Here is a 14524-nt window from a genome sequence, read left to right as displayed (position 1 = left end):
TCAAAGTCAAAGTCGAGTTTATTGTCATATGCACAAGTACATGCATGGACATGTACAAAGAAAAACTAAAGGACTGCAGATGCTGAAATCTAGGTGAAAAACACTATGTTGCTGGAGGAACTCAGCAGGCCAGGCAGCATCCGTGGAGAAAAGCAGGCGGTCAACGTTTCGGGTCAGGACCCTTCCTCAGGACTGAAGATAGGAAAAGGGGGAGCCCATATATAGGAAGGAAAGGCAGAGCAGTGATAGGTGGACAAAAGAGGGGAGGTGGAGTGGGCACAGGGTGGTGATAGGTAAGAGGTAGTGATAGGCAAGTGCAAGGGAGAGCAGATCCACTGGGAGATAGGTCAAAGGTAAGGAGGGAAAAAGGGGGGGGTAGAAGAAGGAGAGTTAGGCTAGGAAAGGGAAGAAAGGCATGATTGGGAGTGGATGTGGGGGGAGAGAATTCAATGTTCATGTCGTTAGGCTGCGAGGTTCCAAGACAGAAAATAAGGTGCTGTTCCTCCAGTTTGCGCTTGGAATTCTCCTGGCAGTGGAGGAGGCTGAGGACTGACATATCAGTGATAGTGTGGGAGGGGGAGTTGAAGTGACTGGCAACGGGGAGATGCAGATCGCAGTTACGGACAGAGTGCAGGTGTTCTGCAAAACGGTCACCTAGTCTGCGTGCAGGTGTAGGTGTTCTGCAAAACGGTCACCTAGTCTGCGTTTGGTCTCACCAATGTAGAGGAGGCCACACTTGGAGCACTGAAGCAGTAGATGATATTAAGGGAGGTGCAGGGGAATCTCTCTCTCACCTGTTTGGGTCCCTGGATGGAGGTGGTATAGGGGCAGGTGTTGCACCTATGGCAGGGGCAATGGAAAGTTCCCAGGGTGGGAATGGGATTGGTGGGGCGGGGGGGGGGGGGGGGGGGGGCGGGTGTGAAAAACTTACTTGCAACAGCATCACAGGTACAGAGCATCATATAAGCAGCATTCACAAGAAAAGCATAAATTAAACACAATTTTTACAAGAAAGAACACATTAGGACCAACAAAATAATGAAGTCAATTTTAGTGCAAAGTGATCTAAGTGTCATTAATGTTGCTAAACTCTAGTGATGAGGGTTGTGCCAGTTGTTCAAAAACCAAATGGATTAAGGGAAGTAGCTTTTGACATTTTAGAACCCAGGGGTTTAGATGTTGATATTATAATGTATGGGGAGGGAAGGAGACTTTAGTGAGGAGTTATGGGGTTGGGAGCACCCACACCATGTACCAGAAGCTGACCTGCTACATCGTAATGGGATTATGTTATTTCATTGTTTTGCTGTGGGAAAGATCATCGGGGGGGGGAATGTCAAGTCGTGTTATGTGCAATGGTTGGGGCAACATACAAGTCAATCTGAACTTGACATATACATTTGAGAGAGAGTTTGACAGAAGCATGTTAACAGATTCACTGCAGAGGTACTGAGGAGCAGAAAATACATGTAGGATCTTGCCATACTGCAATAAATGTAAAGTTATTATCCCCACAATCCTCAAGTGATAAAGAGCACTCCAGCACGTTTTCACAAGATAGTTTAGGAGATAATTTAGTCCTCTAGTAAGTTACACCATCCAATAGAATATTAGACTAGTCAGCTCTATAGACTCGTTTCAAAAAGTTGTGATTCTCTACAAGTGTGTTAATTAACAACAGCAGTAATACATTAATAACATTAAATGCTGCTCTGCCAGAATAAATAAAGCCAGAAGTAGTTTTAACATGAGCACCATCACAGAGAGAAAGAGTCCGTGCTTTGATGATTAGGAAATGATCTATGCTTTACTTTTCTAGTTGGTTTATGTGTTTGATCTGAATGGAGATTTTACATCACTTGCATTTTGTAAATAGCTGTAGATGATAGGTAGGTACAAATATGACACCAACTACCACATAATGCTTCTCATTACATTAAGTACTGATGGAATCCAGCATGAGGTAAGTGCCATAACCCTCGAAAAATCCTGCAGCGGCACTGTTTGTACATTATTAACAGCCATGTAAAGGAGATGGAGATGCAGCATTAAACATACTTAGTGCTACAACATATATCTAAAAAGCTTTTCTTTGTGAAAGGACATTACAGATAATACATCCTGAGAGCACATAAAAAATTATTACGATACGTACATTATATTGATCAGTAGGAAGTAGACAACACACAATCATTAAATAATTTACATTGGATTTAATTATCGACTGCTGCAGAAAGAAGTTGAAGAAGCAGGATGAACAGACAAAACAATTAAAGTCATTGAATTCTCCATCCCATTCCCACTCTGACCTCATGGTATTCCTTCTCCTGCACTGTTCTAATGAAAGCAAATGTAAACCTGTGGAACAGCACCTCATCTTGTATCTGGACACACTGCAGCCCCTAGGAAGCAATATTGAATTGAACAATTTCAGATGAGCAGCCTTCCCTGTCTCTGTCATATCAGGCAACTTCTAACGTAATCTGTACATTAACTCAGTTTTTCTCTCTCCACAGATGCTCCCAGTGTTCCCATTCATTTCTAGCAACTGCGGTGTTCTACATCTCATGGTTACATTATTACCCCTTTATCTCTCACTTATTATCTACACCTGCTCCAGAAGATCAACAAGCATTCACCACATTCTTTCAGATGGCACCAACGGTCTTTATGTCCTCTGGACAATCTTGGTCTCCATCCTATCACAGATATTCCCACTGTTCACTCCACCCCTCTCTGCAATTTAAAGAAGGCCTGTTTTCTCAAGTTTTTAGTTCTGATGAATGTTAACATCATGCTCAAATGTTAACTCTGTTTCTCTCTCCAGAAATGCTGCCTGACCTACTGAGTATCCCTCTCATTTTCTGCTTTTAACCTGTGTTCCTAATTTGTTTGCTTTACCTGCATGTTTATTTACTGCATCTTAGGAACTAATGCACCAAGAACCCTCTTTACATCGACATTTACTTTTTCCTCAGCGATCAAGAAGTATTCACTTTCTCTTCCTCCTAACATCATGGTCCATCCATCATCTTTCTTGTCACTTAATTTGTTTAGATTCCTTTGCTGACTCCTTATTTCCTCATTGTAAGCTCTACATCTAGTGAATTTTAGAACCTTCCTGAACTGTATGTAATTTGCTATCCCAGAGCACCAGCGAGTGGCCCACCAATGTGCATGGATAGATTATGAAAAGCTTCCAGCTCATCACCATATAAAGCATAGTATGTTCAGCCTAGTGAGACTAGATGGAAGCATGACAGCAGACCAGCTATTTCCAGAAATTATGAAGTTACAGGAAGAGCCACAATTCAATGACAGAGGTTTATTAAAAATTAATTCTCTCTTTATCGCAGATGCTTCACTTTTATTTTGACGATTTTACTGACACATAAATAACTCTATTTAAAGTCTTTAACTGCAGCTCTCTGCTCCTTGTATTTCCCTCGATCTATGTTATTATCCTCACAGGGGTCTCTGAAAACAGCCAGTTGTACATCACAACTGGTGCCTGAGCATTAAAAGTCAAATAAAAACATGACAAATAGAAGCTGGTTTAAGTCACAAAGCTCCTTTCAAGCCGACCCTGCCATTTAGTCAAAGCCTGGCTGGTCTATGCCCTCAGTTTCACTTTCCCACCCAGTCCCTATGTTCCATGATTCCCTTGACAGTGTGGCATTGTCAGCCTTGAACATAGACACGGATGCACCATCCACAGCCCTCTGGAAACAGCATCTAAGGATCACGATTGTCTGAGTGAAGAGGTTTCCCTAAATTTCAGTCTTAAATGGTCAAGCATTCATCCTGTGAGTTTGCCCTTTAATTCTAGACTCTCAGGTCAAGGGAAACAGAGATCATCAATTATCAATTTACAAAAGAACTCCAGGTGCAAAGTCTGTTATAAAAATATAAGAGATAGATAGGGTGGATGGTCAGAGTCTTTCCTTCCCCCCGACCCCCTCAAGGATGGGAATGTCAAATACCAGAGGACATAGGTTTCAGGTGAGAGGAGGAAAGTTTAAAGGAGATTTACGAGGCAAGACTTTTTACACAGAGGGTGGTATGTGCTGCAAGGGGAAGTGGTAGCAGCGGATATGATAGCAATGTTTAAGAGGCAGTTAGACAAACATGTGAACAGGCAGAGGATAGAAGGATATGGACGTGTGCAGGCAGATGGGATTAGTTTAGATTGGCATCATGGTCAGCACAGACATCATGGGCCTGTTCCTGTGTTGTTCTATGTGAAATGTGAAATGTATTTAAAAATCTATTAAACATTTAGCACTGAAACACTACCTGTCATATTTAAAGCAATCTTCTCTTTAAGGTCACAATACTCAATTAATTTCTAAATTGAATTTTGTTCCCCAGATGAAATAGGCCTTCAGTTTATGCTGAATGTTTTAGAACCATTATGCACTTGTTTTCATAGTATAACACTCCCAAAAATGGCCTTAACTAAAGAAAACTTAATCCATATCATTTTAAAGAGACTTAGTCAAAGATTCTGAAAGAGAGCTTTGGAAAATAGAGGCAATAAAGCCACTTGGGAAGTTAAAGAATATGATGCAATGGGAAATAGAAAACTACATAATCATGCTAGGCAGTTAATGGCCAATTTAGAATCTAGTCACTGATCCTCTGTAACCCAATATTACCTCACCATCAGTAAGATGAATGACCATTAATTAATCAGCTGAAATTGTGTTCTAGAGATTAGTCTTGACAAGTACATGGGAAAACTTCTGTCTCACCCTCAACCAGCAGTCTATTGGGGTCTCAATCTTGTATCTGAAAGATGGCGCCTCCCACAAGCAACACTTCTTTAGTACTGCATTGAAGTGCAGTTAAGGTATGTACTCTCATGGTGTTTTGGACCCACGATATTTATTCTCAGTTACAATACTCAATGAATAGTCATCGCAATGAATATAAAAATGAAAGAGATCCAATGGTTTTCAGTGAATGGTAGAATGCTACAATCGTGGAACAGATCCGTGCCCAACCATGCAGAGAAACAGTTAAACCAAATGAAATGCAAACTAGTAAAATTCAAAACTGCAGCCAGTGTCAGTGCCCTACTTCATATAAAAAGTGATCAATACATGAAGTGGCTCTTCAAAGTAAGATCATTAAATCTCAATGAAATCAGTTATTAAACAACTGGAAATGGTGGAGATGCTTGGGGAGATCAAACAAAACAGGATAAATGGTTTCTCATTTCTTTTAAGATAGGAATTGTAAATACTTGGGGATATATGAACTTCTCATCCCTGCAGACATTATTTTGTTACAACTTCATTCAAAATTCCTTCTTCCCTTGATACATATCTTATGTATTTCAGAAACAGCCTTTATCAGGACCTGGCACACATTACAATCTGAGTTTGCTCCCAATAACTTAGAAACTCATTACAAAAACTAAACATCCCAGAGAGCACCTGGAATAGAATTTCAACCATGATCATGAGCTTTGAATGGGCACGGGAGTATTGACCACACCTCATGATATTTTTAGCTCAATTGTAGTCCATAGAACCAGATACTAGAAGAGAATACAACAGGCAACAAATAATCTAAGGCCTATTTTGCCACCAAAGAATTTCTAGCCCTACATTCCCTATGATCCTAAACCTAGTCTAATGCAATTAGTACACACAAAGTAGAGTGGCTTAGAGCAAATAATCCTAGCTTTCATTGTAAATCTGATACAGGATAATACTTGAGCCGTTTTGGAGGATTGATACGTCAGGCGTATAAAACAAGGCTAAACTACATAATTTAATATCAAACATCACTGTTTATGGAAGCCACCAGTATCAGCACAATATCAAGCAGTCCAATGGTACTAAAGTCTAGAAACAAAGGCAGTTGGTTCAATTGAATTGTTGTGGAATTTAAGATGAGACCACACTTGGAGTATTGTAATGCAGCTCTGGTCACCCAGCTATAGGACAAGTGCAGAAAAGATTGACAAGGATGTTACCAAGACTGGAGGGCTTCAGTTACAGGGAGAGACGGGATAGGCTGCGTCTTTTTTTCCCTGGAATATAGCAGTATAAGGGGTGACGTTATGGAGGTATATAAAATTATGAGGGGCATAGACAAGTTGAGTGGCCACAGTCCTTTTCCCCAGAGTAAAGGAGTGTAAAACTGGAGGGCATAGGTCCAAGGTGACAGGGGAAAGATTTAAAGGGGACCTGAGGGGCAAATTTTTCCACACCGAGAGTGGTGGGTATATGAAATGAGCTGCCAGAGGAAGCTGTAGAGGCAGGTACAATTACAATGTTTAAAAGACATTTAGACAGATACATGGGTACGAGAGGTTGAGAGGGATATGGGCTGAATGTAGGCAAATGAGATTAGCTCCAAGTAGACAACATGGGTCAGCATGGATGAATTGGGCCAAAGAGCCTGTTTCCTTCCTGTATAACTTCTCTGGATCTATGACATTACATGCAAAGCTGCAGGATTTAATTAATCCCTCTGCTCCACTGAAAAACAAACTGCACTATTAATATCCAAAACATGTCTGTTTATATAGGTTTGTCCTGTGAATAGTAGGCACTTGTGTTTTAAATGCCAGTGAGGAGAATAAACATATTCAGTTGAACAATAGCAGAATTTAATTTAATCCAATTAACAGAATTTGAATATTCATATGTCAAAGCAGATTAACTTTTTTTTTGATTGGAGCCATGCAGTTTTTCTCCTGTAGCCTGTCCTGATGAAAATGAAAGAAATGATTCTTATGTTACAACAAACTTATCAAGAGATCAAAAACAATCTTATCTATCCTGGGCCTCATCTCTTCCTCTGCACCAGGTCCCCATAGCCCTGAAAGCCCCAATCTTTCCAAAATCTATCTCCACTGTAAATACTTCAAATGAGCAAGCCTCCACTTCTTCCTGGGGCAGAGGATTCCAGAGATTCAGTACCATCTGGGAGAAGAAATTTCTAAATTACCTCATCCTAAATGACCAGCCCCTTATCGTAAAGCAGAATGAGGACATTTGGCCCACCAAGTCCATGCCAGCTCTCAAGACTATCAATCCCATCCCCACCCCCCAATGAATGGGCAGACTTCAACTGTTGTTTTGACAAACCTCGCCACAACAGAAATGGAGTTCGCTCAATACAGCGCTGAAGTGTTTGTTTAAATTACATAGCAAAGTCCTGGAGTTACTGGCTAGTGTCTAAGTTACTGGACTAGAAGCCAGAGTTCTGGACCATTGATCCAGAGATAGGATAGAGTTTGAAGCCCATCATTACAACTGGAGATTTAAATAAATCTGGAATTTTAAAAAACAGTCTTGTCACCATAAGTGTATTGGTGTTGATTTATTATTGTCACTTGTACTGAGATATAGTGAAAAACTTGTCTTCAATACCGTTCATACAGATCAATTCATAACACAGTGCATTGAGGTAGTACAGGGTAAAAACAATAACAAAATACAGAGTAAAGTGTCACAGCTACAGGGAAGTGCGTTGCAGGTAGGCAATAAGGTGCAAGGTCATAACAAGGTAGATTGAGAGGTCATTTTAGAAACATAGAAAACCTACAGCACAATTCAGGCCCTTCGGCCCACAAAGCGTGTGCCGAACATGTCCCTACCTTAGAAATTACTAGGTTTACCCATAGTCCTCTATTTTTCTCAGCTCCATGTACCTATCCAAAAGTCTCTTAAAAGACACTATCGTATCCGCTTCCACCACTGTTGCCGGCAGCCCATTCCACACACTCACCACTCTCTGAGTAAAGAACTTACCCCTGACATCTCCTCTATACCTAGTCCCAGCACCTTAAACCTATGTCCTCTTGTGGCCACCATTTCAGCCCTGGGGAAAAGCCTCTGACTATCTACGCAATCAATGCCTCTCATCATCTTATACACCTCTATCAGGTCCCCCACTCATCCTCCATCGCTCCAAGGAGAAAAGGCCGAGTTCCCTCAACCTGCTTTCATAAGGCATGCTCCGCATTCCAGGCAGCAGCCTTGTAAGTCTCCTCTGCACCCTTTCTATGGCTTCTGCAACCTTTCTATGGCTTCCACACCCTTTCTATGGCTTCCACACCCTTCCTGTAGTGAGGCAACCAGAACTGAGCACAGTACTCCAAGTGGGGACTGACCAGGGTCCTATATAGCTGCAACAATACCTCTCGGCTCCTAAATTCAATTTTGTGAGTAACCACAAAACTATTGGATTGTCACAAAAGCTCATGAAGTATCAATGACCTTCAGGTCAGGAATTCTGCCATCCTTTTCTGGGCTGGTCTATTTGTGACTGCAGATTCACCATTGTGGTTGACTGCTCCCTGCCTTCTGAGTTCAAGGGCAATTAGTGATGATCCAGCGCTAACCACATACCATCCATGAATAAATAAAAAAGCAAAATATTTGATTCAGGGTGAACACTACTAAGATGCATTATCCTCCTTCAAAAGAGGTAAAGCAGTGATAAAGCAGATATGTTATTACCTAAGAAACGCAAAAAAAATAATGTAATAGTTTGAGGCAGGAGGTGGAGGGAGAGGAGTGGAGGAGGAGGGAGCACCTACAAGGAATGAAGTTAAGCTGGAAATTTTCTCAGAAGGCAAAGGGGAAAAATGGCCAATATTTACAGGTGAGTTTGAGGAGAAATTTATCCCACTAACAAAAAGAACAAACTCAGGAATAAATAAAGAAGCAATGATAAAGTAGAGCTATGGAGAAAGGAGAGGATAACAAAAAGCACTGTGATGAGCTTGGGAAATACAAAATGAAAATATTAAAATTATATGGAGAAATGGTTGAGAATTCTATAGGCAGGTAACAAGGAGAAAATTAAGGAAGGGCAAGGCCTCCATGGGATGAGGACGGTAAACTCACAAGTGTTGATTCAGGAATAGCAGGGATAACCAAAATTTTAAAAAAATAAAAATGACAAAAAAAAAAGACAATTTAACTTAGTTTTCACTAAAGAGGTAAACAAGGAGGAAATATTAACAACAGGACAAGAGGAAGAGTACAGCAGTTAACTTAGAAAGGAAAGAGACACTGGACAAATCAGCTAATCTAAAGGATGGCATGTCTCTCTGCCCGACTGGAGTGCAACCATGGACATTCAAACTGAGAAAATAGCAGAGGCACTAGTATCCAGAAATGGTGAATATAAATTGTAATATCTATCTTCAAAAGTACAATAGAATGAATCCAGAAAATTATAGATTAATTATGTTAGAATTAATGTTAGGAAATATACTGGAATACCTGCTAAAAGTTCAGATAGCAAGATATCTGAAAAAAATATAACCTTGAAAGCTCAGCTGTATTCCTAAATGAAAGAATAATGTTAACTATCCTATCTTAATTAGTTGAGGGAAATACACATGAAAAAACGGACATGGGGTGTGCAGCAGAGTTTACGTGTGTGGGAAATGCAGCAGAGATTTACGCATGGGAAAATGCAGCGGAGATTCAAAGTGAGGGAAAATGCAATGGAGATAATATGTGTGGGAAAAGCAGCAGAGATTATATGTGTGGGAAAATGCAGTGAAGATTATATACATGAGAAATGCAGTGAAGATTATAATAATGGGAAATGCATGGGAATCTGTTAAAGTGCCAAGAAAGTGGCTCTTGTTATAGGTCAGGACATGTGAAGTCAGGGCTGACATATCAGAAAGGAATGAAAGATGTTTAGGTAGCAGAATTGCTTAAAACAAGACCACACAACAAACTCTAGGAATCAGACTGGCAATAAATGGACAATAGTGTGCACAGCCAACAGTGCTGGGATTATTGTTGTTTACTATATATGAACAATTAAGACTCTGAAATTGGAGGTATGATATTCAAATTTATATGTAATTGCAAATTGAGGAAACAGTTAATATTGGAGGATTGCAGCAGAATACAGAAAGAGACAAACACTTTCACAGAGTGAACATATAAATGTTGACTCAAATTCAACATAGCAAAAAGTGAATTAGCTATTTTGAGAGAAGGAAAATGGAGGCAACTAATTCCTTGATACATTTTAAATTGAACGAACCAGAAGAGCAAATAAATCTGAGAATACAGACACACAAATTCCTACAAGTAGCAGAGAAAATTGCTTAAGCACAAATAACATATCATGGTTCATTTCGAGAGGAACAGAATACAAAAGCAGGGAAATAGCAGAAATATTATATTTATAATATACAAATCCTTAGTCAGACCATAAAATGGAAATAAAATTATGCTGGAAATCTGAAATAAAAACAGAAAATGCTGGAAAATCTCAGTGGGTTAGGCGGCATCAGTGGAGATAGAAACAGTTAACACTTCAGGTCAAAGACCCTTCATCAGAATTCATCCAGTTGTCTCACACGAAGTGCTGGAGGAACTCAGCGGGTCAAGTTGCATCCATGGAGGGAAATGGACAGTCAATGTTTCAGGTCGAGACCCTTCTTCAGGACTGTTGTCGACTGTCCATTTCCCTCCACAGATGCTGCCTGACCCACTGAGTTCCTCCAGCGCTTTGTGTGTTGCTCCATATTCCAGTATCTGCAGTCTCTTGTGTCTTCATTCAGTTGTCTGCCACTTTAATTTCCCCATCCCACTCCAGCTCTGACCTCTCTGTCTGTGGTCTCCTGCACTGTTACAACAATGCCCAATGCATCTGAGCATGTTGCAGCCTGCAGGACTCAAAACTGAAATCTCTGACTTTAGATAACTTGCTCTTTCTTTCTGTTTGTATCAGGACTGGTTATTTTTGTCTGCTGTTTCTCCCTTGTTTTTTTTTCTTTTGTTTGTATATTCTGGCCTGCTGGGCATGTCCCTTTATGGCTACATAATTATTTCATCCTATCACTGAAATCCCTTTGTTCCACCCATTGCCCTACCCCACCTTCTCTGTGACCAAGACCAACTTATTTTCCCTCTTTCTTAGTTCTGCTGAAGGGTCTTTGACCCGAAACATTAACAGTTTCTCTTTCCATAGATGCTGCCTGACCTGCCGAGTTTTTCTGCAACATTTTCTCTTCTTACTCAGACCAGACTTGGAGTATATCTGTATATTCCATACTACAAAATGGACAGAGCACAACTGAGATTCACAAGGATTGTATCAGAACTGAGAAATTGTAGCTTTCAGGAAAGTTTGAACAGGCTGGATGTCTTTCCTTTTAAAGAAGTCTGAGAGGTGATGTAATCGAAGATTTTAAAACTTGGAATTGGACTAGGAGTAGATGTGGGAAAGAATGTTTCTACTTGTGAGGGGATTCAAAACAAGATGCCATAAACAAATATCCAATAGGGAAATAATGAATCTGTATTTGGAAATTATTAAATTCTGGAGCTCACTGGTACAGGGAGTGGTTGTGGCAAATATGTTGGAAGGAAACTGCTCGAGGACAAGAGGGAAAAGGATATCGAGAAATAGGCTGAGACAAAGCTTCGGAAGTATAAACACCACCACACTCTAGGTGGCCCAAATAGCCAATCTTTACACTGATCATGTTATAAAATTCTGTGTATAACTCTGATAAAATGGCAATATTGGAAACCTTATCACAGTTGCCATCTGAGCATAACACACCATATTGAGTTTGGGTAGTTGTAACGCTTTTCCTGTCAGGCATCCCACATCCATCCCTCATAAAGCACAAGTTATCTGAAACACCACGTACCATAGCAATGACCACTGTCCCACCACTACTACTATGAACATACAAACTGGCTCAACCTGCCACAGACAAATGACTACAATTCCACTCCTTACTTCAGCTTCACCCTTTATCTCTCCCAACTTACAATTCCTGTTCAAATATCAGCCCCAGTCTCATTCCCACTCATTCTGCTGCCATCAGCAGTTGCCCCTTCACTGTGCTCCAGTTTTGGAACGTCCTCTATCAGAATGCACATGAGAGATGAACCTACCAAGGCACTGGGAGAAACAGACCGGCCTCAAGCCTTTTTTGACTGCCCATGCCCACGTTAGCTTGTTGCATCTTTTAAATGATCCCTACTGACTGTTCACTTCTGCAACAAAGCTTTCAACCCCTCTTCCTCACACTCTGTGGAATTAACAGCAGAGGAAACGTGCATCTGATTTGCTCCACATGACTTCCTTATCCTCTCAGGATATGCGTTTATTCCCTTCTCCCCATCTGACTTCTTAAATGGATCTTTGCAAGTTGCCTTAAACGCTCCACATGTAATTGCAAGAAAACACTTAGTTATCACAAGAACTTGCTCCTAGTACTTGGGAAAAAAAATCATAGAGAGGCTTTCAACTGGGCTGACCTCAAGTTTATTATAGCTTAGGAAGGAGGTACCAGGACTGAGCACACCAGCATCATTTAGGTTAAAACCAACAGCTGTTTTCCATTAGGAAAGTGGTGGAAGTGCATTTCCTTGCTTCCAGTGGAGATCAATCCAAATTCTTCAGCAGTTCACACGTATTGGTATGTAACTCGCCCATCCCATGTCCTACAACTGCTGGACAGCAAACTTACGCTTAGCAAAACTTAAGGCTTACTAGAAAATGCCTCAGCAGTACAACTCACACCATTAAAAAAACAAACTGCTGGAGGAATTCAGCAAGTAAAGCAGCATCTGTGGAGCCAAAGTATGTGTCTCCATCACACCATCGTTTAATTTTGTGATCTTGCAGCACTTTGGGGATGAGATACGTTCTTCCCACAACATCCCCCTCACCCAGTAACTCCCACCCACCACCCTCAACACACACACACAATGTTATTAAGATTCACTGCTTCAGCGCTTTAGAGGGTGATTACAGTGCAGGGTGTTGGTCGGTAACGGCCACCAATACCCCTGCAGCGCCACAACAGAAACTCTGTCATTGATTTTAGCATTTGGCCAGAACCCAACTCACTCCATCGTCCCTTCACACCTGTCGGGACCAGGTTGATCCGGTAACGATCACTTGCACAATGTTAAAAGAAATAACCGGCTTACCCAACCAGTTTCTAAAACGATCCCACAACAATCTCTTACCAACAGTTTCAGTCTCGATTGCAAGCTGTCAATATTCGAAGTAAAACGAGCGTGTGCAAGGTGGACGGCGATACCTTCAGGGTTTCCCCTGTTACTGGGGAAATCTAATAGTTACTGCAATTTTCAAAGTGCTTCCCAGAACCCAGCTTCTACCTGATTCGCCTTTACGGTTCCATTCGGTTTCATGATGTGTTACTAAGGGTGGATGTTGGAAAGCATCAGACCACTGGCGCCTGACATTTATCCGCGTTTGCACATGGTTACTTACTCTCTGTCGCCATAATCCGGCGCTTGTGCTGCGGAGGGGCGATCCCGGCGGGTGCAGCCGGTTCCCAGTGGAGATTCCACAGTCAGATCCCAGCGAGCTGGCGGACGCGTTCCAGCCGCTTCTGGGAGCAGCAACACTCCGATCTCCGCAATATCCCTGGCTCCGCCTCGCACGCCGGTCAGCACCAATCCCGTAGCCCCGCTCCTCTTGCTTCCTTCAATTGATGTTCTCATGTGATGGGGCGGAACGGCGCTGCATTTCTATGGCTACCTCGGTCTGGGAAGACCCTTCAGGAAGACTTGCATTTATACGGTGCTTAAAGGATCTGAATGCCATTGCAACAAGTACTTTTGAAGTGCAGTTACTGTTGGCTGAGAGATAGGACCCAGAGTTAACTGAAAATCACACTTCTTCAACCCTTTCCCTCACCTATCACCTCCCAGCTTCTCACATCACTACCTTTCATCACCCTCCCCCCACCCACCCACCTATCTGCCCCCTCTCCCCCACCCACCTATCTTCCCCCTCTCCCCCACCCACCTATCTGCCCCCTCTCCCCTGGACTCACCTATCACCTGCCAGCCTGTGCTCCTCCCCCTCCCCCGACCTTCTTATTCTGGCTTCTGCCCTCTTCCTTCCCAGTCCTGATGAAGGGTCTCGCCCCGAAACATCGACTGTTCATTTCCCTCCATAGATGCTGCCTGACCTGCTGAGTTCTTCCAGCATTTTGTGTGCGTGTTGTTACTGAAAATCATACAACTGCAGATGCCAGAAATGTAAAATAAAAGAGAAAGTGCTGGAAACACTCAACAGGTCAGGGAGCATCTGTGGAAAGAGGAACAATTAAAGTTTCAGATTCCGAGGACTGGGAAAAGGTGAAAACAAGTTTGTTCTCAGTAAAATGTAGACACGAGCGACTGTAAACGCTGGAATCTGGAGCAACAAGCAAAATGGTGGAGGAACTCAGCGGGCTGGCAGTATCTGTGGAGAGAAATGGACAGTCGATGTTTCAGGATGAGACCCTTCATCTGGGTTGAAACAGTAGAGGGGAGAATGCCATATAAAGAAGTGAGGGGAAGGGGTCTGGCAAGAGCTGGCGAGTGACAGGTTGACCCAGGTGAGGAGGGGTGACTGGTGGATGGAAGTCGTGACAGAGGCGGGGAGGTGATAGGTGGAGCCAACAAAGGGCTGCAGGGAAGGAAGGGTGGAGTATGGAATCAAATAAGGGAGGTGGGGAGGGCGGAGGGGCAGAGGGTGCGGGATC

The 14524-nt window shown here is 42.1% G+C and overlaps 1 protein-coding gene across 4 annotated transcripts in view; it reads right to left on the bottom strand.

Annotated features, from left to right (window-relative positions):
- The window catches only part of LOC127571166 (synaptotagmin-16-like), a 148738-nt gene extending 135330 nt beyond the window's left edge, over positions 1-13408 (bottom strand). For all 4 annotated transcript variants that reach the window (XM_052017274.1, XM_052017291.1, XM_052017300.1 and 1 more), the window contains exon 1: positions 13261-13408. Coding sequence is in view for 2 of the 4 variants with exons in the window: in XM_052017300.1 (XP_051873260.1) it covers positions 13261-13273 (13 nt within the window). In the remaining 2 variants the exon portion in view is untranslated. The remainder of the gene's footprint in view (positions 1-13260) is intronic.
- Between the last annotated feature and the right edge of the window lie 1116 nt (positions 13409-14524).

This window comes from Pristis pectinata, chromosome 1 (genome assembly GCF_009764475.1).
Source record: "Pristis pectinata isolate sPriPec2 chromosome 1, sPriPec2.1.pri, whole genome shotgun sequence".
In the NCBI taxonomy this organism is placed as follows: domain Eukaryota; kingdom Metazoa; phylum Chordata; class Chondrichthyes; order Rhinopristiformes; family Pristidae; genus Pristis; species Pristis pectinata.
The sequence above is the reverse complement of the archived record's forward strand: the minus strand, read 5'-3'. Positions and strand labels throughout refer to the sequence as shown.